The 24625-nt window shown below is 32.3% G+C and overlaps 1 protein-coding gene and 1 long non-coding RNA gene across 4 annotated transcripts; both read left to right on the plus strand.

The window, feature by feature from the left end:
- Nucleotides 1-5339: 5339 nt before the first annotated feature.
- LOC129286891 (uncharacterized) lies at nt 5340-10763 on the plus strand. Of its 3 annotated transcripts, XM_054922981.1 has the most exons (4): nt 5340-7777; nt 7921-8835; nt 9351-9446; nt 9729-9802. In XM_054922981.1, the coding sequence occupies exon 1, from the start codon at nt 5771-5773 to the stop codon at nt 7385-7387; it is 1617 nt and encodes a 538-aa protein (XP_054778956.1). In that variant the 5' UTR covers nt 5340-5770; the 3' UTR covers nt 7388-7777; nt 7921-8835; nt 9351-9446; nt 9729-9802. The 3 variants fall into 3 exon arrangements, with proteins under 3 accessions (XP_054778956.1, XP_054778957.1, XP_054778955.1); XM_054922982.1 differs by lacking the exon at nt 9729-9802 and adding an exon at nt 10587-10763 and having other exon boundaries at nt 5340-8835; XM_054922980.1 differs by having other exon boundaries at nt 5340-8835.
- A 6380-nt stretch (nt 10764-17143) lies between these two features.
- LOC129285337 (uncharacterized) lies at nt 17144-22128 on the plus strand. Its single transcript, XR_008587165.1, has 3 exons — nt 17144-17276; nt 21544-21675; nt 22049-22128. It is a non-coding gene; the product is annotated as an uncharacterized LOC129285337 (long non-coding RNA).
- Nucleotides 22129-24625: the final 2497 nt, after the last annotated feature.

A 24625-nucleotide genomic window follows, 5' to 3' on the forward strand; every position in this document is an offset into this window, starting at 1 on the left:
AAGACAAAAAAGAAAAGGCTCAAGAAATACTTTAAATCAAAGTAAAGCAATTTTAAGAAGCATGGGAATAGTCGAGCATCAATAACCATTTAAAATAGGGGTTTAAAAGGACATTTACATAAAACTAAACCATCCATTATAGCCAAAGTTGCATATATTAGAGCTCATAGAGCTGATAATTTAGGTTAAGCTTGATGAATTAGCTTGAACTCGTTTGAAAAAATTTAAGATTGAAATTAGCAAAATAATGGTTTGTTTTATGTTTGGGCTCAAATAGACTTGAAAAAATTCTGGCCAAGCCTAATCGAGTTTGGGCTTAGCTTAAATATTCGAATAAAAAGTTATATTTTTAAAAAAATATATAAAATATAATAAATATTAATTAATTATTTAAGTTTTAGGTCATTTTATACTAAAATATTATATATTTGAGTAAATTACTATGGATATTTAAAAAAACAAAAATATTTATGTTGTCATATTTTTATTATTTTTAATCTATAAGATATCTCAAAATAATATTTAAAATACATTTTAATATTAATTTTTATATTTTAAGACCCATCTATTTTTTTAAAAAATTTTTGAGTCCTATGCATCGTTTAAGTATCTAACCAATATATTTTATATTTTTATAAAATAAAATAATTAATTTTAAAGTAAAAAAATTTAATTAAAAATAACTTTAAAAATAAAATTTGGGTACTCAGGTTGCCCAAAACTCAAAGGAATTCGAGCCCAATTTGGCCATTCGGACTTTTCAGAGAGTCAAGCTTGTTTAAGTTCAAGCCTTTTTGAGTCAGGCTTATTTGAGCCAAACTTAAATAAGCTTGGCCAGCTTAAATTCCTAGCTCTAGTAGCTTGTGGCATAGAGGCTATTTGCCACGACCAAAGGTATGTTATGTTGTAGCCAAACCCATCGTTTGCCATGGCTAAAACTCATTATATCATTCGTCACGACTAAGAGAGGCTTTCACTTGAACCAATTGGTTGTGATAGTATAGAATAGACAACATTTAAAGTCCAACTTTTGAGGCGTCTAACTTTAAGCTCGAACCTCCAATTGACGAGATCCAAGCATCCACACAAAGACAAATAAGTAAACTAGCAAACGGTATTAGTCCTTATCATTCGATAGCAAATGAGGGATTTAGACACCTAGGATGGTAGAAAAGAAAACATGTCTCACTATCCAAAATCCCCAAGTATCTCTAACCCAAATGTTTCCATTAACCATAGACAATATAATATTTTATGCATGCATAACTAAACCTACTAACTTATTATGCATAAATGCATATAATTAACATTTAACTCATGACTATGAGCCTGCACATTCATGTTTCACCTTCTAAAGCTTACTAGATCTTACTATCATTTAGGAGAATAGATAAGTCTGTCCACATTTAATCCATAATAGCACATTTACATCACCAATCCATTTTCAAAATATCAAAAGACCAATGCCAACAAAGGTTAAGTCTACAAATTATGCTTATATGCAAGTTACAATTAAATACATGCAAATGACCTTTAATGTTGGCAATAAAATATTCATTTATATACTAAGAATAACTAAAGACATTTTGGTCAAAAAAAAATGAATGACTAGAGACATTTCATTCACTTACTTCCCTTTGTCTTGAATCTGAGTGCAACCTAGAAATTATTAAACCATGGGAATGAGATTATATAATCTCAATAACCAAGCACATAAATTTAAACACATGAGCATGTGACACATAAAAGAAATTAAAGAAGGTGTGTGGGTGTTCCCATTTATCAATTCCATAATCATCTAACATGTATCATAATGACATAGTCATGACCACAAAACATGTGAGAAAATAATGATAATTATGCATGATCATGCTTCAACCTTATTACTCTTCTTATATCTTCTAACCAAATCCATAGGTTATCAAATCATATAAGACTAACTTGTATGACCAAATTAGTCCCACTATCTAATTATAAGGGGTGGCTTAGCTAAGGCCTCGTACTCACTCTCGAACTATGGATTTTCTCATTTCAAACTCATAAGATGTCACTCTACCCAGTTCAGGGCAACAACTAGTTTAGGGAATTAATCAGGAATGAAAATAATGAGGCCTCACTATATTGGTGAGTACCATATGAATTTCCATAACACCTTACTTTTTTGGACAAACTCCTACCCATTTGTAATCATGCAAATTCAGTTCATATGTAATTATATGTTCTCAATCACAATCATATTCATTCATTAAGATGATCATATCTATGCTCATTAAATAATAAATCCATGGCCATGTTTAGTAAAAAAACATTAAGTCACATTTCCATTATCATATTGTGTTACACATACACATGTTATCACATTGCGTGTTCATCATTTTATATACAATGACATTTCATAGCCATAACCATACTTAATTGTCTCCTAATCATCCTCATACTCAAGAAATCATATAATCACAACCATATTCAATAATTTACATCCAATCACATTATCAACAAGAAGTCATGCTTAAGCAACCAACATTAAACCCATCCAATCAAGTGAAATATACTCATCCATTACATAACTCATATCATAAACCTCAAGCCTTGTTCACACATATATTTTCAATAGAATACCATAAAATCGTTCATTCATTCATATATCATCAATCAAGCTCATAATTGTAGACACAAACATATGCTATACTTTAACTCCTGATTATCTCAACTCTTGGTTTATCACACCAAGAGTACAATTTGGATTTTGAGAAAGCTCACAAACAATCCACGAGCTCTAATAGTAGTTAATATATAGTTTATGAGTAACAAACATCATTAATGACTAATTTTCATTAATTAGTTCTTAATTGTGATTAAAGCCTAGGACTCTAATTAGCAATGTTAACAATAAACAATTTCATTCAACTTTCCTTAGCTTATTTAACCTATATTAAACTTAACTAACATTGTTAACCCATTGTATTAGCTTAAACTTGATTAATTAGTGCTATGGTTAATCTCAAACCCATCATTAACGATTCTAGCCACTGCCATTAACAATAACTAATGATTAAAACCTCAAAACAACACCCTTAAACTCCATTAGAGTGGGTGAAAACTTGCTGGAAATTCAAACAACATTACCATAGCCCTAAAAACTTGAAGAAATTGTGTAGAAGGAGAGAGGATAAAAGGAAAAAGGACTTGCTCAAGGTGTAGATAGCTTGAAATTACCTTCAAGCACCCCTAAAGTGCAAACCCTAACACAACCGCACTCCTTTCCTCTATTTCTCTCTCAAACTCTCTTCTGTTTTTGTTGCTTGATTTGCATTCTATAAATTTAAAATTTTGTCTCACCTATTGTGGTGAATGGCAAAAAACAAAACTCTTACTCAAACCCATTAAATTGGGCTTAAAGTGGCCCAATTATACCTAGGGTTCGATTTTAACTCCCATATAGGGTCCCATTAACTCAATGGTCATGTAAACTACTTTAATTAATCCCATTGGAATCTAGATTAATTATCTTAACCCTTTAAATAGTTTTAATTGATCATATCATAAATTTTGGGATGTTACATTATTGGTACTTTGAAATTGATTTGGATGTAATTTAAATAATTGATCCCCTTGGGATTTAACTGTCATTTTTCCTTACCAATTTTCTATAGAGTATTGACTGTAATATTGTCAGTAACGTGTTGTTGGCTTATTGTTGTCATTGGTTAGATTTATCATAAATCATGGTGTTGTTTTGTTTAATAATTTGGATTTATTTAAATAACTTTTATTTAGGTTTAGTATTAATGTATATTTAATTTTAATATTATGTACTTTCTGGTAGAGCGATGGCTGAAATTAATCCTAACAGGGGCATCCAGCAAGGGGATCCTCTCTCCCCTTATCTGTTTATTATAGCCTCTGAGGTATTTTCCAATATGCTACAAAAGCATGCTAGTATATATGGGTGACTTGGTAGGAATAAATATTACAAGATCGTGTCTAAGGTTAACTCATTGTTTATTTGCTGATGATAGTCTCATTTTTTTGAATGCTGATATTCACAATTGCACTACTTTTAAATATCTCTTGGAAGCATATTGTCCTGCCTCAGGTCAAAAGATCAATTGTGACAAGTCCAGTCTCTCTTTTTTCAGCTAATACCCTTACTAATATTACTATATTAGGGAGAATGTCATTGCAGCTTTGAATATAGATGGAGTCGATGACCTTGGTCACTATCTTGGCCTCCTTGTCTTATGGGGCAGATAAAAAAAATGCAGTAAGAGACAAGGTTGGAAGGGAAGTGCAAGGGCGGCAGCAGACACTTCTGTCTTTCTCTGGCAGGGAAGTTATGATTAAAGCAGTGATTAATGCAATACCCATTTTCCCTATGTCTTGCTTTAAGTTCCCGAAGCACACGTGTCAAACTAAACAAATTAGTCTCAAACTTTTACTGGGATAATGATGATAAAGGTTGGGGCATCCACTAGAAGGACAAGGGTATTTGAATCTTGCAAAGCATGAAGGCAGCCTGGGTTTTAAGGATTTCATAAGACTCAACGATACTCTTTTAGCCAAAATGGCTTGGAGAGTACGTCAATTTCTTGATAGCATGTGGGCTAAGGTTCTTAAGAAAACCTAGTTTCTGAATTGCTCCTTTCTCAATGTGAAAAAAAGGGCCTAATGTGTCTTGGTTAGAAGATAGCGTTTTGGCTGGTAGAGATTTATTGGTCAAGGATTTGTGCTAGCAAGTGGGGAATGGCACATATATTAAGTTCTGGAAAGACCCTTGGATTCTGAGGCCCCATAATTTTAAGCTAGCTCGGGTTGCAGGTGTTGTAATCAATGAAGCTCTTACAGTTATGTCCGTTATTTCTAATGGTAAATGGGATTTATCACTAATAGTTAGGCAAACTAGTAACCAAATGTTGCAGTTAATTGAATCTATACCTCTGTCATCCACGAATAGGCCAGACAAGCTAATATGGGTTGGGGCAAAGATTGGTGAATATATGGTCAAAAATGGGCATCGCAGAGAATTTCATTAGATTGCAAAGGCAATTCCTATTGGATATTTTAAAAATATATATTGGTATTTCAAAAAATATTTTTATTAATAATATTAAACACTATTTAAGGCTATTAAAACTGAAAATTGATTTCTTTAATTGTCTTCAAATGCAACATTTAGAAACCGTCATAATGAATTAGTGTAATGAGCCATAATGTTCATGAAACTAGTAATTAAATCATGCTTTCAGGCTGTCCAAAGGTTGTCTAATCTTGTCTATAAATACCAAGAAGTGTTGTGAGTCCAGTGCCAGGCTCTTCAGTTTTCGAGAGCAAGTCAAAGACTCCCTGAAGCTTCTGGTCTCTGATTTCTTCATTATCTTCAATTTTTGGAATGTTTTTCAGTTCTTTAAAAAGAGATAACATATGGATATTTATGTACCTTAATATCGCGTCCTTCACTAATTTAATTACTGTTTGATTGGTAACACGTTGCAAAATCAATTTTGCAACTTACGAGATAAAACTACTCTCACATAAATCTCATGGATTTCCAAACACACACTTCATGAACTAATAAAAAGCATATGCACACTGTATTTATGTTTTGCCTGTATCTCAACCTTAACTTGAACGATACCAAATAATTCATTGGATTGCTAATTGAGTCTTCTATATTTCTTGACTTCTTATTAGTTATTATTCTGTAAACCCTTTTCTTTTCAGTTCTTACTATTTTAAATTCCTCCTGCTAATTTTCTTCTGGAGGATAGAGATGAGCAAACAAATGAGTTCTGAAGTCAACGACAAAGATGAACTTGCGCTAGAAATCACAGAGGCAAAACATAAACGTTGGTGCAGACTTGAGGAGATTTTAAAACATGAATTCTTAAGGCTGGTGAGAATAAGGGATTTTTTGAGCCTCATTTTAATGTATCCCATGATACTGCCGGACCAACACTTGTTAGAAAAATGGAGAGATGATGCTCAAGCAGCTACTGCCAAGTATTTTGAAGACATGGATCGCATTGGAATAAAATCATCTGGTGCTTACCGTTGGATGCACTTGCTTTGTGAAAAACCATTGAAAAATTTGGAAGTACTTATACCAAATGACATACTTAGTAAGATAGAAGAAGGTCGGAGATCCATATTTGATGAAAATATTGCCACTCTATCAGGAGAGGCAGTAGCTTCTAACAGCATAAGCAAAGGGAAAGAAGTGCTTGAATGGGATTATGTCCATAACATGATTCCAGAAGCTATTCTCAATTTAGCCGCTGATCTTGCTGTTGACCAACTGATTCAAACTTTACTTAGTCACAACATTCATCGTGTTGTGTTCTCAACAAGAAATGGATTTGAAAAAGTAGATGTGGTAAGAAAAATAAAAGCAGCTTTGAATTACGAGTACAATGGAACTACCATTGGTAACAAATATTCTAGAGTTTTATGGGTTTATGCATCAGATTATTCAAGCAATACAGAAGTTCAAATTAGACAAGAGATTGCAAAACAGCTTGACCTTGTGACAAGCAAAGGGGATCAGGCAGAAAATGATGATATTTTGCTCAGAAGACTCCTTGAGGTTGAGATGACGAGAATGAACCATTTAGCGTTTCTAGTGGATGGCAATGGCAAAGGAAACATTGACCCTTGGAAAGCAGGATTCCCTAAGAATATGTTAGCATGTGCTGTTGTGTTATTAACCATTGAATCATCGCTTCAGGAACATGATGAATTGTTGATGGGAATGGATCTTGAAATTAAGACAGAGGATCATCTGATGCCATGGGAAATCTTCTGCAGAGCTGTAGGTAGGGAACTTATACTTTCATCAAGTGACATCCGAAGAATTGCTGTGCAAATTGTTGAGAAGTGTCGTGACCATCTTCTTGCCATTGTTCTTGTGGCAAGATCATTGAAGAACATGAAAAATGTTGCGCTTTGGGAACTTGCACTGGAGAAATTGCATGACCTTCATCCTTTACATACCAGTAGAATTCATGATGATATGAATGATGTTATGATGAATGCATTTATAAACATTATCTGGAATGATTTGAATAAGACAGACAAGCTTTGTCTTGCGTGCTCTTTATTTGTACTCAGACTTGAGGAAAAAATGGCAGAGCATCTCATAATATCCAGTTGGGTTTATAATAAATTAGTCTACTCGCGAGAAGAAGCTGAGCTCATTCTTAGTGATTTTGTGGATCGATATATTTTTCTTAAATCAGAACAAAAGTATATTCAATGGCCAAGAGAAACCTATGATGTCTTGAAGTCCTTGCTCATGTTAGACCCATTACACAAAATAAAGAAAGGTGGCTTGGGATTGACTGAGTTGCAAATCACTACAGAATGGGTTTTGGCCAGGCATATTGAGTGAATGGACAATAAGCTGTCAGAGCTACCATTGAACATGGATTGCCCTGGATGGACTTAATTGCTGTTACAAGGCAATACTAACTTGATGGAAATTCCACCCATATTTTTTAGTTTTATGCCTCATCTTTATGTCTTGGACTTATCCTACACAAGCATAAAGAGTTTGCCCAATTCTTTATTCCATTTAAAAGAGCTTGGAGAATTGTATTTAAAGGGATGTAAGCGTCTTATGGAATTGCCACCGGAAATTGGAGAACTTAAGAATCTTGAGATTCTTGATCTTGATAGTACTCCGATTACATATGTTCCCAAGGATATTCAAGAGCTGACAAAGTTGAAAAAGTTGATTATATCGTTTTATACATGTCATCAATATCCAATTCCTCCTGGGGTAATATCTAAATTGACGCAATTACTTTATTTACACATTGATGTAAATCTTGATAACAAGTGCTGGGATGAGAGCATTGCAGTCATTTTACATGACATTTTTAAATTACAGAAATTGAATATTTTGAATTTAAAATCCCACAGGGTGAACTTTTGAAGTATGTCCCACAACGATTGGATTTCAGATTTATTGTTGGTCACAATATCCAGCCGAGGATCATATCACGTGTACCACCTGCAATTGAGTCAAAATTCAAGCAACATAGTTATAGCTTAAGATTTGTTAATGATGTGCACATATCAGATGACATCGTTGAGGTTATTCGACGCAGCAAGGCTGTTTTTTTGGAGCGGCATAGCACAATCGAGATATCTCTCTCAAATTGATAAAGGAAGTCTAGCACATCTGCAATCACTCATAGTGGGGGAATGTAACAATACGCAAACCCTAATTGATGGAGGATCTTCAATCCGTTCTGATTTACGTTGGGGATTCTTGTGCTTATTTTGTATGAACCATCTGATAAGCTTTTGTGAGGGGAAGCCTACTTTTACTCACTGAAGATCATACAATTGCACAATTGCCCCAAGTTAACAAGCATCTTTACATTGAATTTTCTTGGGAGTCTTGTGAACTTGGAGGAGCTAATAGTTGAAGACTGCCCAATGATGAGCACCATAATAAGTCTTGAATCAGTGGATTCCAAAGAAAGGATTTATTTGCCTCGTCTTAAAAAAGTATCACTCCTTTTTCTTCCTAAATTGGTTAGCATTTCAAATGAATTGTGCATTGGTCCAAGTTTAGAAAGTATTGGATTTTATGATTGTCCAAAACTCCAGATTCTTTCTGTTAAGGAATTGGTAAGCAAAAATTTAAAAGTCATCAAAGGAGAGAAAGAGTGGTGGGATGCTCTAAAATGGGAAGGATCAGAATGGAGCAAAGAAGGCCGGCCAGATTATTTGCACCATATGTTTTCTCCAATAAATGAGGAGACTGACATCTTAGATCAATTACTTGAAGTTGAACAACCTTCCAGATCCAACAAAAAAGAGGCTTGGGTATGACGTCTTATCTCCCTTTTATGTTGAGTCTTATCATGATTTCAGAATTATCTATTGACATTAGTTACTTTGAGTAGGTACATACGTGCAGAACTACATATAACTTTATTGAATTATAGTTTAATTAGAACTATTTTACACAAACTTTCAAATGTTGCACTTGAACTTTCAAAATATCATAAGTAGTGAAAATGTGATGTCATTTGAAAAAATGTGTTTGTCACCTGGTACTTCGAATGATTAAGAAAATTAGAAGAGGACGATGGTTGAATAAGATATCACATGATGTTCAAGTTGATTTTTAAATCTCCTCAAAGTTTGGATTACGTGGAAAGCACCGTGCAATTTCATGGGCATCAATATCAATATTTCTATAAAAGATGTACCCATCTCAACTCAATGCAAATAGTGAAGCCTCAACATAAATAAAATTTTGCTTTTATACTATATATAGGTTTAAATGTTTGGAAGATGAAATATTCAGGGAATAGAGTGTGCAACTCAAATTTCAGGTTGAGAATCTTGACAAGAAGGCTGGCATATTTTCTACTTTTAGTTATGAAAAAGATGACGATGAATCTTTCAGATCCAACAACGAGGAGTTCTCGGTAGGACCCTTTATTTTTTGGTTTAAAGTATGATGTCTTTTTCTTCCCTATTTGTCATTATCTGTTGGTGAAGTCAGCAAAATAAATATTTTGTTTTAGAAGTTATTTACCTCATCAATGATATACTTGTTTTGGATGAATTATTTTTCAATTTATGAGAATCAACCTGTTTGGATTGTTTTAATTTTTTATTGTGACAAATTGTACAAACTTTCTGAAAAGTAAAGGTATATTATAATTATTAAAATCATTGACTCAAACCATACTTCTACTGGAAACAAGATGGCCGACATAATAGATTTATCAGCAAGAGATGACGTTGAACCTTCCAGATCCAACAAGACAGAAACTTTGGTAAACCATCTTTTTCTTCCCTCTCGTTTCATTGCTCTCAATCTCATTGTCTATTCATGGAGTGCAAAAATTTATTCTGTGTCTTACTGTCTTTTTGAAATTATTTATAGACAAATGAGTTACTTTAAGTACATGTGTACAGAACTGCATTTAACTTTATTGAATTATAAGTTAATTACAACTTTGGTGTGCTAATTTTAAAATATTTCACTTTAACTTTTAAATATGATAAGTGAAAACATCACATGTCTTTTGAAACCTGTGATTGTTACGGGATTTAGATTGTTTGAAGTTGTGCCCTCTATAGTTTTATGAAGTTGATAGACTCTGAATTGAAATATGGGAAAGAGGTTACATTCTTTTTTTTTAAAAAAAAATTAAAATAGCACTGAACTTACTTGGAACTTTAACTAAAACAAATTCAGAGGATCTTTGGCAATTAATTGCCTCGTGATATTTTAAATGATTAAGAAAATTAGAAGATGGTGGAGTTCCACTAGATATTCACGTGACTTTTAAATCTCCCCAAGGTACGTATTATGTGGAAAACACCTGTGTAAATGCACAGGTATCAATATTTTTAAAAATTGTACTCATCCCATGCAAATAATGAAGCAAGAGTGTAAGATATTTTTTGAAATTTAAAATAAAAATATTTTCTTTTTCTTTTAGGTGAAATGGGAAGATTTTGCTTTTATACTATATATTAATATTAATTGAAAATGCAGATGCTTGAATAATAAAATATTCAGGAAATAAAGTTTAAGTGCGTAGCTTAAATTTCAGGTTGGGAATCTCGAGGCTGGCATACTTTCCACTTTTAATAATGAAAAAGATGATAATGAATCTTTCAAATCCAGTAATGAGGAGCTCTCGGTAAGACATCTTTTATTTTACTTTTTTTTATTTCTGAAAGTATGGCATTTTTTCTTTCCTTCGACTTCAAATCTGTCATTCTCTGTTTGTGAAAGCTGAAAATAGATATTTCATTTTATAAGTTGCTTATTTTATTAATGATATTTTTTTTTCCTTGAATTATTGTCTTAATTTATGATAATTTACTTATTTACACAGAATAACAAAGTGATGATATTTTTAATTGTAAATAATTGTACGCAATTATATGAAAACTAAAGTGGTGTTATAATTACTTTTTATTGACTCAAACGCCTCTTTTGTGGAACCAAGATGGCAGATGTCACGATCCAATGTTTGAGCCATGACCGGCATATATTATAGACTACGCAAACACACTTATCCTAACTAGCCGAAGACAAAGCCCAACAACATCAACTCAACGTATAAAAGTTTAAAAGAAACTAGCCTTTATTTTGAACAAAAGAAAATAAAAAAATGAATCGTAGTTTGCGTAAGGTACCAAACTCATAAACTAAAGTAATCAAAATCGGTCACCAATTACTCAAGCATCAATCAAACAGATGTTTGATATTACTTTTGAACTGGCACAGCATTACGACACTAATTCCCTATAATAGTCATGACACCATAGGATCACAACAATATTTCCACGAACACTTCTCACAATTCTTGGCGAGAAATAACCATCTCACCTACCATGTAATATATTATGTATATATTTCCTATATTTTTTATTCTAATGGGGAAATAGCCATCACGCTCAAATAATACATTTAATAAACGTCTTACCTAATAGCATGCATGTGACATAATTAAATAACTTATCTAATGAAGGTGCAATTAAATTAAGAAGAGAAAAGAAATTACTAATATGAAAATTCATTTTTCTTTTAAAATAATTATTTAATTTTGAAAACATGATGATTGAAATTATCTATAAAAAGTTTAAAAAACTTCAAAGAAAATCTATTTATAATAATATTTTAATAACATACATGCTATCATAATTTCTATGGTCTTGAAGCAACACAGATCGAAATAATTTTGGATTTGCTTCCCAAATAAGTAGATTAGAACAACAATCAAAATTTATGAATCAAGAAAAACCAACATAGGTGATAACAAAAATGCCACTTCACTACCTATACACACTTGTTGGAATTGTTAGAAGAGATCTCTTTTTAGCTACTTTGGCTTGACCCCAGTTGAAGAGTTCTCACAAGCATACAACAACAACAAGCCTTATTCTACTAGATAGGATCGGCTACATGGATTATATGACACTATTGTACTTTATCATTTACCAAGCTTTTAAAAATGTTGTTAACTAAGAGATCTCGATCAATAACTTTCATAAATGTTCTCTTTAGCTTTTCTCTATCTCTCTTATCAAGGTCCAAAATTATCCATTCCACTCTCCACATTGACACTGGTGTCTCTTGTGAACTTCTTTGTACATTTACAAATTATTTTAAATGATTTTTTACTATTTTTCCTTTAATAGGTGATACGCTCACTTTTTCTTGTTTGGGCTCATTTTGAATTTTATTTTTACATGCATGTTTACACATCTATCTCAACATTCTTCTCCCTGCTATTCTAACTCTATGCTCTTGCTAGCTTGTTCTCATATAACATAGTCTTATAGCCGTTTGATAAAACTTCCCTTCAAGTTTAATAGGTGCCTTATGATTGTAAATAACTCCTTTAGCTTTTTTTTTCTAATTAAACCACCCAGCTTATATCTTATGTGCAATATCTCCATAATTTCCTATCACGTTGAATAATAGCTCCCAAATATCTAAACTTTTTCACTTGAAATATAATCTGATCTTTTAATTTCACTTTCAAATTACTACTAACTGACTTCTTATCAAAATTACAATGCAAACACTATTCTGTCTTACTCCTATTTAGGCGTAAACTTTTTGACTCCAATATCCTTCTCCATAATTCAAGTTTATAGTTAATCTCTTCTCTTGTCTTTGCAATAAGAAATATATTTGCAAAAAGTATGCGTTTGAAAATTTCTTCTTGAATATGCTCAGTCAAAATATCTAAGATCAAGTCAAACAAATAAGGATTTAAAGATGATCCATGATATGGTACAATCTTATAGAAAAGTCTTTTGTTTCACCACTTTCTTATACTAGTTGTTGCCTTTTCATACATATCTTGTATAGCTCTAATATAAGCAACCTGGATTCTCTTCTTTTTCAAGGCTTTTCAAAGTACTTCTCTCAATATAATCATAAGCTTTTTTCAAATTAATGAAAATCATGTATAAATTTTTACCTTTACATCGATAATTTTTCATTAATTTTTTTTAGTAGATAAATTGCTTCTTTAGTTTGCCCTTCCTGGTATAAAGCTAAATTGGTTTTTAAAAATATCAGCATCCAATCTCAAACTATGTTCAACCACTCTCTCACAAGCATCATCTATAGATAATATTTTATATAATATCATCATCAATTTTCAAGAATCAAAATCCGTTTTCTTTCTCAAATCAAACGTTTCCTATCATATCTAAATCCTAATTTCTCATCTAAGTTCCTGGTACTGTTGCTACTGTAAGTCAAGAGTTTTCTATTTTGTTTAATTACTAATTGAGAGTAGGAATTACCTTATGAAGCCTAAAGTTCGTAATTTGAATATATAAATCAGAATGATAAATCGCCAAATCCGAGCTTTGTGGATGGCAGCAACGTTCTGAAATAGGAAAAGGAAGCTGTTCAATTTTTTCCCCCCAATTGTACATAAGAATTCAAGAAAGTCAAGTTTTCATTGAAATGCCCATGCCCCACGTGACTGCACAAAATAGTGGCTATTACTAAAGAAAATCGAGGAAGGAAGAAGATAAAAGAACAATGGAGGGAGGAACTCAAAAAAAAAAAAATGAAGAAAGAAAAAGAAGAAAGAGAGGAACGGGAGCCGACCTGTAGAAAATGAGAGGAATGTGAGTGATCCAATTACTGTGCTGCGGCTGTGAGGATGAAGGAAAATATAATGGGTCTAGGGTTTCCTTATATATTTAAAATAATAACATTTTTATCTAAATTTAAATTAAATTTAATCATGTTAAAAGTTATTTAAATATTAAATATCTATCAGCTTTATATGGCCCCTAAGATAATATCCAAAACTCTGTTTTTTTATTTTATATATACAACAACAACAACAACAAGCCTTTATCCCACTAGGTGGGGTTGGCTACATGGATTGCAAGACGCCATTGTGCTCTATCATTTATCAAGCTTTTAGAAATATTATTAATTAAGAGATCGCGTTCAATAACTTCCAAGAGTGTTCTCTTAGGCCTTCCTCTACCTCTCTTAATTGGGCTCAAAGTTATATGTTCCACTCTTCTCACTGGTGCCTCCCTTGGTCTTCTTTGTACATGTCCAAACCATCTCAACCGATTTTCTACCATTTTTTCCTCAATAGGTGCCACCCTCACTTTTTCGCGTACGTGCTCATTTTGAATTTTATCTTTACGTGTATGTCCGCACATCCATCGTAACATTCTCACCTCTGCTACTCCAATTTTATGCTCTTGTTGTCTCGTTAGAGCCCAGTATCACTACTATATAACATTGCCGGTTAGATAGCAGTACGATAAAAACTTTCCTTTAAGTTTATTAGGCACCTTACGGTCGCAAATAACTCCTTTAGCTTTTCTCCAATTAAAACACCCAGCTTAAATTCTATGTGAAATATCTCCACTAATTTCGCCATCATTTTGAATAATGGCTCCCAAATATCTAAACTTTTTCATTTGAGGTATAATTTGATCTCCTAATTTCACTTCCAAATTATTGTCGAATAGTCCTTTACCAAATTTACAATATAAATATTCCGTCTTACTTCTACTCAGACGAAAACCTTTCGACTCCAATGTCTTCCTCCATAACTCAAATTTGCAATTAACCTCTTCTCTTGTCTCTGCTATAAGAAACTATATCATCCGCGAAGAGCATACATTTCGGAATTTCCCCTTGAATATATTCCGTCAAAACATTTAAGATCAAGTTAAACAAATAAGGACTCAGAGATGATCCCTGATGTAATCCAATCTTTATAGGAAAATCCTTGTTGGACCACTAGGTATTCTTATACTAGTTTTTACCCCCTCATATATATCTTGTATGACTTTAATATAAGCAATCCGTACTCCCTTTTTTTCTAACGCTTTCCAAAGCACTTCTCTTGGTATACGGTCATAAGCTTTTTCCAAATCAATTAAAACTATGTGTAGATCTTTATCTTTACAATGATACTTTTTCATTAATCCCCTTAGTAGATAAATCGCCTCTGTAGTTGATCTACCTGGCATAAAACCAAATTGATTCTCAGAAATACTTGTCTCCAATCTCAACCTGTGCTCAATTACTTTCTCTCACAATTTCATTGTGTGGCTCATGAGCTTAATCCCTCTATAGTTAGTACAATTTTGAATATCTCCTTTATTTTTAAATAGGAATTAATGTACTTCTCCTTCACTCATCAGGCATTTTCTTGAACCATAAAATCACATTAAATAACTTAGTTAACCATCTCACCCCTTTCACCTAAACATTTTCACGCTTCGATAGATATACAATCAGGTCTGTTGGCTCTACCATTTGCCATTTTCTTAAGAGCTTCCTTTACCTCCTTATCACGTATTATTCGATAGAATGATAAATTTTGTTCTCTTCACCAGTTACTAAATCCTCCAAGTTACTAGACGAACCCTCTCCATCATTGAAAAGTTTAGAAAAGTAAGTCTCCCATCTATTTTTAATTTCATCATCTGTAAACTAAAGTTCTTCCCTCTTCATCCTTAATACACCTTACCTGTTTAGATCTCTTGATTTTTTTTTCCTACTCTTAGCAATCTTATAAATATTTCGCTCTCCTTCCTTCGTCTCAAGGCTCTTATAAATTTCTTCAAAAGCTTTAGAACGAGCTTCACCCATAACTCTCTTAGTTTCCTTCTTAGCCATACGGTACCTCTCCCATTTTCCTCATTGTTACACAAATGTATGGCTTTAAACAGTTCTTCTTATGCTTGATTTTGTCCTGTACACTATTATTCCACCACCAAGACTCCTTATCTCTCGGACTAGAACTTTTTGATTCTCCCAAAAAATTGCTAATTATATATATCTATATTATATATAATTTAGGTTATTACAGCAAAACACAATAGCATCATCAGCTAGAGATGATGTTGAATCTTCCAGATCTAACAAGACAGAGACTTCGGTAAGATTGTTTTCTTCTCTTTCATTCATTTCTCTCAATGTCTATTCATGAAGTGTGAGAATTTGTGTTGTCTTATTTTTAACAGAGGCACAAGATACTTAAAATTGGACCGCATTAATTTTTTTTTCCTGCTAGACAGGATTAAATATAAGAAAGAAAAGGTCATGGATCTCAAAATGAAGCCAATGGATGACCTTATGAACAGTAAAAGGCCAATGGCTTTCTACAAAATTCAGTATATATTAGATAGGTAGAAGATGTAAAATTAGATCTGGGTCTTTGCCGAGTCTAAAGAGCGTTAAGTTGCTCCATTCATTGTTTACGAATAATATGGCTTCCTATATATTTCATATATACATGTGCACAAAACTATATATAACTTTATAGAATAATAGGTTAATTACACCATTGGCTTTTGCACACAAATTTTATGTTGCCAGTTTAACATTTAAAATATCAAAAGAAGTGAAAACGTAGTCTTCTGGAAACTGTGATTGCCATGTGATAATTTAAATGATTAAGAAAATTAAAAGGTGGTGGTGGTCTAAGACAATAAGACATCATGTGATGTTCATATGACTTTTAAATCTCCTCATAATGAATCATGTGGAAAACTGTTAACTTTTAAGAGGCCATATCTTACATATTCTAGACATAGAAGAGATCAAGAAAGGAAGAAGATAATTTTGCTGATTTTTTTTTTATTCTGAAGACTGCACGAGTAGAAGATCAAGCCACTGATAACTTAAGCTGTGAGGATATGATTGCTTGTTGAATATTCCATAGATTATTATATGATTGTTATCTGATTATTTTCTAGATCATTTCTGTTTACTTAATATTATTTCCAGTATTATAAATAAAGGCTTGTTGGATTATAAATAAAGTCCTTTGGGTCAAGAGTATGCACCTCACAGTTGGATATTCTTGTAGTATTTGGGAGATTCTCCTTAGCTATAAAGAAGCCATTGGGTGACATGGTTGCTCATAGTTTTCTTGGTAGATTATTTCTCAATAAAATTTCTTTCATCTCAATCTCAATTGTCTACCAAAAATAACTGTGCAAATGTGCTGGTATCAATATCTATTTTTTAAAAAAAAAATTGTACACATCCCTTGCAGAGTAAGAATAGAAGATTTTTTTTTTTTAAATATGTGAAATGAGATTTTGTTTTTACTATGTATTGTTTCAAATGCTTGAATCATGAAATATTCAGGGAATAAAGTTTGCAACTTAAATTTCAGGTTGAGAATCTTGATGAGAAGGCTGGCATATTGTCCACTTTTAATAACGAAAAAGATGAAGACGACGATGAATCTTTCAAATTCAATGATGAGGAGCTCTCGGTATGATATAATTTTTCTTTTACTGTATTTTTTAATTGTTCATATTAAATTTTAGCAGTTTAAATTTTATTATTTTCTCTTTCTTTTATAAATTTATATTGTAATAATAATATTATAAGCAATCAAATTTGAACCATCCAAATATTGATCCAATAGTTAAAAAGGGAAGATAAAGGAAGATGATGGGGAAGGAAGAGAAGAGAATCCTCCCCCCATTATTTTCTTCCCTTACTTTGGGTTTATCATTTTCTGTTTGCAAAGTCTGAAATAAATATTTTATTTAAGAATTTTTCTTGAAAACTAAAGGTATATTATATTATAATTATTAAAAATTGACTCACAACACTTTTACTGGAAACAAGATCGCCGGCATAATAGATTTAGCAGTGAGAGATGACACAATCTTTTAGATCCAACATGACTAAGACTTCGGTAAGACATCGTTTCCTTTCCTTTCATTTCATTTTTCCCTTTAGAGCCTGTTTGGTTACTGAAAATGATAAGAATGGAACAAAATAAAGAAATAAACACAAAAATGAACCCAATTGCTCTCTTCATCATGGTAAACATGATAAAACCTACTATCACATATTACAAATGTGAGAATCACCGCACCCTCTAAAAATTTCATGAATCATGATTTCTAATCTTATGAACTAAATTACCCTCTTTTCTCATAAACATGGTTGACCTATCTCCCTTCCACATTATAATCATTTTATTTTTGTCTTTATTTCTTTATTTCATTCCATTCACATCATTTTCAGTAACCAAATGCGCCCTTAGTCTATTCATGAAGTATAAAAATAGGTATTTTATTTTGGAAGTTTTTTTTTGTGCCAAATACTAAAGGCTAAAATCCATTAAAAGTATATACAATTAGGAAGGAGTTAACTCATATCCCATAAGGGGGGAGGAGGGTGAGTTCAAATGCTACTGCAATTGTAAATACCGTGTACCTTTATAAATATTCTGGGTTATTATACTTAACTTTGTCATGGTGAGCTCAAGACTTAAATCACCTAAACTTTTAGTTATTAAATTTTTTTTTTTTAGGTTAAGGGGGGGAACTTGTTTCAAGAAGATAGATGAACATCTTATCACTTACAAAAGTGGATACTCAAAGTTGCAAATTCACTTCTTTCTGGTAAGGAACATAGATAGAAGATTGTATTCATTGCAAGGTCATCATTGGGGATAGCGTGAAAACACAACATAGAGTCCTTGCCTTTGATGTGTGTATCTAGGTTGCATTGATATGGATATGAGTATTGGATATGATACGGCATGATACAGCGATACCAAATTTTAAAATTTTTTAGGATATAGGTACGAGGATATATGTGTCTTGAGACATGTATTCGTATCCAATGTGTATCAGATATGGCTACGCCAGGTTAAACAATGTATCTATGCTTCCTTGGTGTGTATTAAGAGTAAAAATCAAAACCTTTGACAAGCGTCAAACCCTTACTAGTAGCAATTAAAAGGTGAGAAGTAGGAAATTTTTAAAAGGAATTGTTTAGGCAAAGGTATTTCGGAGTCTTGGGAAAGTGCTAGCATCTATGGGAGGATATGGCTAAGAAGGTAAGAAAGGTTGCTAAAGAAATTTTAAAAGAATCAAAAGGTTTTAGACTAAAGGATAAGGAATCTTGGTAGTGAAATGAGAACATATAAGAGAAAGTCAAATATAAAAGTAGTGTTTTAAGTCCATGCCCTCTTGCAACATTGAAAATTGGGAAAGATATTATATGGCTAAAAAGAAAACTAAGAAAGTAGTGAGTAAAGCACATTTTAAAGCATTTGAAAATTGGGACAAAGGATGGAGAACGGAAAATTTATAAGATAACAAAGAGTAGAAAAAGAAAATCAAGATATTTAGAACAAGTAAAGTACATAAAAAATGAACACGGAAAAGTTTTGATTATAAATGGTGATATTAAAGATAGATGAGAGGCCTACTTTTGCAAGCCTTTTAATGATGGAGTAGGCTCGTCTAGTGACTTGGAAGATTTAGTAACTCCAGAAGGAGCACATAATTTGACATTTTGATTTTGAAAACTTAGGTGAATTAGGTCCCGGGAGCTCACTAGGGTTAGGACATGCTTACAGACTCAAATGCTTACAAAAATACTTACATATCATCCACCAAAGTCCTCATATTGGTAGTAGGATTTGAATCTACAACTTTCTGGGTTATGGGCCAAATCCTTGCCAACTGGATCAACATTTGTTGATACATAATTTGACATTTTATTGAAGAATTTGCAGCAGAGGTTAAGGAAACTCTAAACAAAATGGAAAGTGGTAGAGCCACTAGACTTAACAGTATCCCTATTAAAGTGTGGAGTGGGTGTTATGATTAACTAAGCTATTTAATGAGATCTTATGGTTTAAGAAAATGCCTGATGTATAGAGGAGAAAGTCATTAGTTCCTATGCATAAGAATAAAGGGAATATTTAGAAATGTGTAAACTATAGAGGGATCAAGCTTATAAGTTGTACAATGAAATTGTAGGAAAGAGTAATTGAATATAGATTGAGATTGGAGACTAATATTTTTGAAAATCAATTTGGTTTTTGCCGATAAGGGTATAATCGAAGTGATTTATTTACTAAGGGGATTAATGGAGTCAAAACAAAGGTAGAGACTTACACATGGTTTTTATTAATTTAGAAAGAGCTTATGATCATGTACCAAGAGAATTACTTTGAAAAGCCTTGAAAAAGAAAGGAGTTCAAGTGGCACATATTAATGCTATACAAGATATGTATGAGGAGGCAGCAACTAGTATAAGAATATCTAGTGGTGAGAAAAAAAGACTTTCTTATAAGGATTGGCCTACATTAGGGATCATCTTTGAGCCCTTGCTTGACCTGATTTTAGATGATCTAATTGAACATATTCAAAAGGAAATCCCTAGTTGCAAACTTTCTGTGGATGTTATTGTTCTTATTATGGAGTCAAGAGAGAGATTCATTCCAAACTTGAGTTATGGAGAATGACCTTGGAGTCAAAGGGTTTTCGTTTGAGTTGGAGTAAGACGGGATATTTGCATTGTAATTTTGTTAAGAAGCAGATTAGTAGTAATAGGGGATGTTGCATATAGGATACAAGTTGGGTGGTCTAAATGGAGAAAGGCTAAAACAGTTATTTGTATCGGAAGGTACCAAATAAGCTTAAAGGAAAGTTTTATTGAATTTCTATAAAACCAACTATGATATATGGTAGTGAATGTTAGGCTTTAAAGAAATAAGAAAAGCATAAAGTTGGAGTAACATAGATGATAATGTTAAAATGGATACGTGGGCATATATGAAAAGATAAAATTCATAATGAGTACATGTGAGAAAAAGTAGATGTGACATTTATTGAGGAGAAAATGATAAAACATTGTTTGAGATGGTTTGAATATATACAGAAAAAGCCATGGGAAGCCCTAGAAGAGTGAAAGAAGGGTAAGGGAACTCATGGAAGTTGTTTTAAAAGCCCTTTTGGTTAACAATGTTTTTTAAGGCTTAATTGCTGATAGAGTACAATGGCATCATGCAATCCATGTAGTTGACTCTACTCAATAGGATAAGGCTCGTTGTTGATTTTGTGTATATGTTTATCGGAAACTAAACGCTATACCAATCTTTTTATTTAATGGGAAAAAATTCAAATCTCTTCCCTATACACATTATTGTTTTGTAAAAATTACACAAATTTCTGGAAACTAAAAGGCATATTATAATTATTAAAAATATTGACTCAAACAACACTTTTACTGAAAAAAATAAGCAGCCAAGAAATAGATTTATCCGCTGGAAATGATGTTAAATGTTCTAGATCCAACAAGAAAGAGACTTAGGTTAGAGGCCTTTTTCTTCCTTTTCATTTCATCTCTCATTTTCTATTCATGAGGTATGAAAATAAATATTTTATTTTACTCGAAGTTAACCAAATTCTAAAGGTGAAAACCACCTAAAGAACTAAATAATTCCATATCTTAAATATTTATGTATATATTAATTCTTACATATATATGCATTTGTATGTGCATGCGCGTGTAACGCTCGGCATAATTCTTTGATGTGGGATCTGAATCCCACCACTAGGAAGAAGGTGAAGAAGATTTAAGTATTATTAGTTATTTACTTCATATACATGTATGTACTAATATATGTGTGTTTATACCTCTTTATGAGTATTAGAAGTTATTAATTTATGACTGATAGCTTAATTACATGGCTTTAATTCTTTGTATTATGAAAAATTATACAGGCTTTTTTAAAAGTAAATGGATGGTTTCAATCGTCGGCAAATGTTGGGACTATAGCTAAACTTAAGCGACCAAGGGATGTACTGGCTAGAAATGAAGATGCATCTTCGAGATCCAACAAGCATGAGACTTCGGTGAGGCATTTTTTCTTTCCTGTTATTTGGTCTCTCTCATTTTATATCGGTGAAGTAGGAAAATATTGCATTTTAGAAGTTATTTACTCCACTTTTCTATATTTTTTTGGATGAATTAATTTATCAATTTACGACAAGTAACTTAGATTTACATATATCAATTATATGTGTTATTAGAGTAGAGGAGGCTGCATTTGTTTTCTAATATCCCTTGCTCTCCATTATTTCATGGAAATTTACTGTCCAATGATAGACGAGTGCTTTGCTTTCTGAATTCATATTTGCATTACCAGAATCATTGTTCACCTGTTTTGTTGGTTTTTTCCCTCATTAAATCTTATTTCCTGCATGTCTTGGAGTCCTTTTTCTGCAGAAAGTGGTGCTGAAGATGGACTTGCAGAGTGACAAAGCAAAGCAGAAGGCCATGAAGATGGTTGCTGAGCTTCCAGGTACTCCTGCAACTGCAAGGCTTCCACCTTTGTTTGGTTGATTTGTATTTATACAAATTACTGCAAGTTTGTCTGACATTTGTGATTGGACCTTTGTGTTCAAGATTCAAATATTGGTAACATCACATTGATAATGGGAAATATATACAAATTATTTCAGTATATCTCCAACATATATACAAAATGACTGAGAAACTCATAAAAGACTGGTCATGATTTTACCACAAAAAAAAAGGGAAAAAGAAAAAGAAAAAGAAAAGAAAATCATGAACCCTTGTGAACCATAGTTTCAGTTACAATCCCCTTTTTTTTGTTTTTCACAATAATTTTTTACTGTGATTTTAAGTCACTTGAATGGCCTGTCACTGTAATTATTCATACTATATAGACAGCTCTTGTATACATGTCATTGGGATAATTTGTTCGTTTACTCGTAATCCATATTTGTCTTGTGCACTGTGCAGGCACTGAGTCCTCGCACTTGGAGGAGAGGACGTTCACTGTAATAGGAGACGCAGACCCTGTTGATATGGTAAACAGTTTGAGGAAACTTTGTCATACAGAATTGTGGTCAGTTGAGAGAGTGAACATGCTGAAGAACAAAGACGTAAGCGAGAAGGAAGAGGATAAACAAGCTGATGAGTGGTCTGAAATGGAAGACGTAATTGCAACCGATCTTCTTGTGCGTTACGGAGCCTCTGGTGAGCGTGACATAATTCGGATGTCGGATGAGATCTTATATTGGGAAATTGGATCATCCTGCGTACAAGTACTTACTTGCTCACCTCATCTGGATGGTCTCAACTCTCAAAGAAACTCCCTCAACTGTTTTCTCTGCTGATGATAAAAGCCCTCCAAAACCCTCGTCTGCTCTGCCAATTTGCTGGAAATTATGAGATAATGTAAAACATTAATTTATCAGCTTTTACATGCATTTCTTTTCATGGAACTATTAACCATGCGTGCAAAATGCTCTTCAGTGAGTAAAAGCATTATTTTCCATCACCAATTCATCGTTTGTATAGCATATACAAAAACCTCCAACCTTCATATATGGACATAATGAGTATCCTTTGTTGACTTGTGCTTGCATTGCATCTCAACACACTACCCCGCACTATATTACACGTGATGTGATACATCAACTCTTGGACACGATGGGGGAAAAAAATCAAGGTAACGTTGAATATGCTTCAAAATCTTAACTTTCGAGGTATTCTCAACTCTTTTAGTCTGGAAACAATTTGCAGCATGACTCTTCAAATCCTGTTTGGTATAGCTAACATCAATGATAAAAAGGAAAAAAATAAATAAAGCTGAATTTAGATAAAGGGTCTAACTAACGTGAGTATCATAATAAAGAGACAAGATCAAGTTTAATTTCATAACTTTATCAACTCATGTACAAGTAACTGTTTCTATAATTCTACATAGGAAAAACACAATTTTTTGTCCTTATAAATCTTTTTTTAATGTTTTTAATCCCTATAGTTTTAAAAAGATTGAGTTACTTTTGTTTTTTAATTTCTATAGTTTTTATTTTTTTCAGTGGTTTTAGTTCCTATAAGAATTGAAAATGCTGAAAAAAATTATAGAGAAGCAAAATTTAATGAAATTATAGAGATTAAAGATTAAGTTTTTTTCTTCTATATATTTGGAGAGTGGAGACCATCAAGCATAAAAGGCTCTCAAGTTTTTTAAGTTGAGAAATTCTTTATAGAGAGAATTTCAACTAAGCCCTCATAAACAAATTAATGACATGTAGGGCTCAAAATTTTGAAATACTTCTATAAGCCCAAAGGCTCAAATTATAATTAATTTTGTTGGTCTAGTTACTAAAACGCTCTTGCCTTTTAAAAAAAAAAATGTGACTCTCTCTCCCCCCCTCCCTCTTCCAAGGTTGCATACAAGGGACATCTTGATGTGTATATGATAAGCACTTGTACATATTTAAACATCACTTGTTAATCTATAAAAAAATTGTCAATTTTTTAAAACTCAATTTGTTTTATTTTTCACAACTCGTTTTTTCAATGTTAACAAGTTATCAATATTAAGATAAATAAAAAGCATATGTCATAAATTTATTTTTCAAACATTTTCACAAGCTTTTGTTAATCATGGACATCTTGTTATATATATTTGAACAATCACTTGTAATATTCGAACATCACTTATTCATACATCAAAAAATTGTCAAGTTTTCAAAACCCAATTTATTCTATTTTTCCCAACTTGTTTATTCAATGTTAACAAGCTATCAATATTATGCTAAATAAAAAAATATATGCTATAAATTTATTTTTCAAGCATTTTCGCAAGCTTTTTGTTAATCAAGGACATCTTGTTATGTATATTTGAACAATCACTTGTATATATTCAAACATAACTTGTTCTTATATAAAAAAAAGTTGTCAATTTTTTGAAACTCAATTTATTCTATTTTTCACAACTTGGTCCTTCAATATTAACAAGTTATCAATATTATGCTAAAAAAAAAT

The sequence above is a fragment of the Prosopis cineraria genome, unplaced genomic scaffold (genome assembly GCF_029017545.1).
Source record: "Prosopis cineraria cultivar Desert tree isolate PC_DT_omini unplaced genomic scaffold, ASM2901754v1 PC11, whole genome shotgun sequence".
Lineage (NCBI taxonomy): Eukaryota > Viridiplantae > Streptophyta > Magnoliopsida > Fabales > Fabaceae > Prosopis > Prosopis cineraria.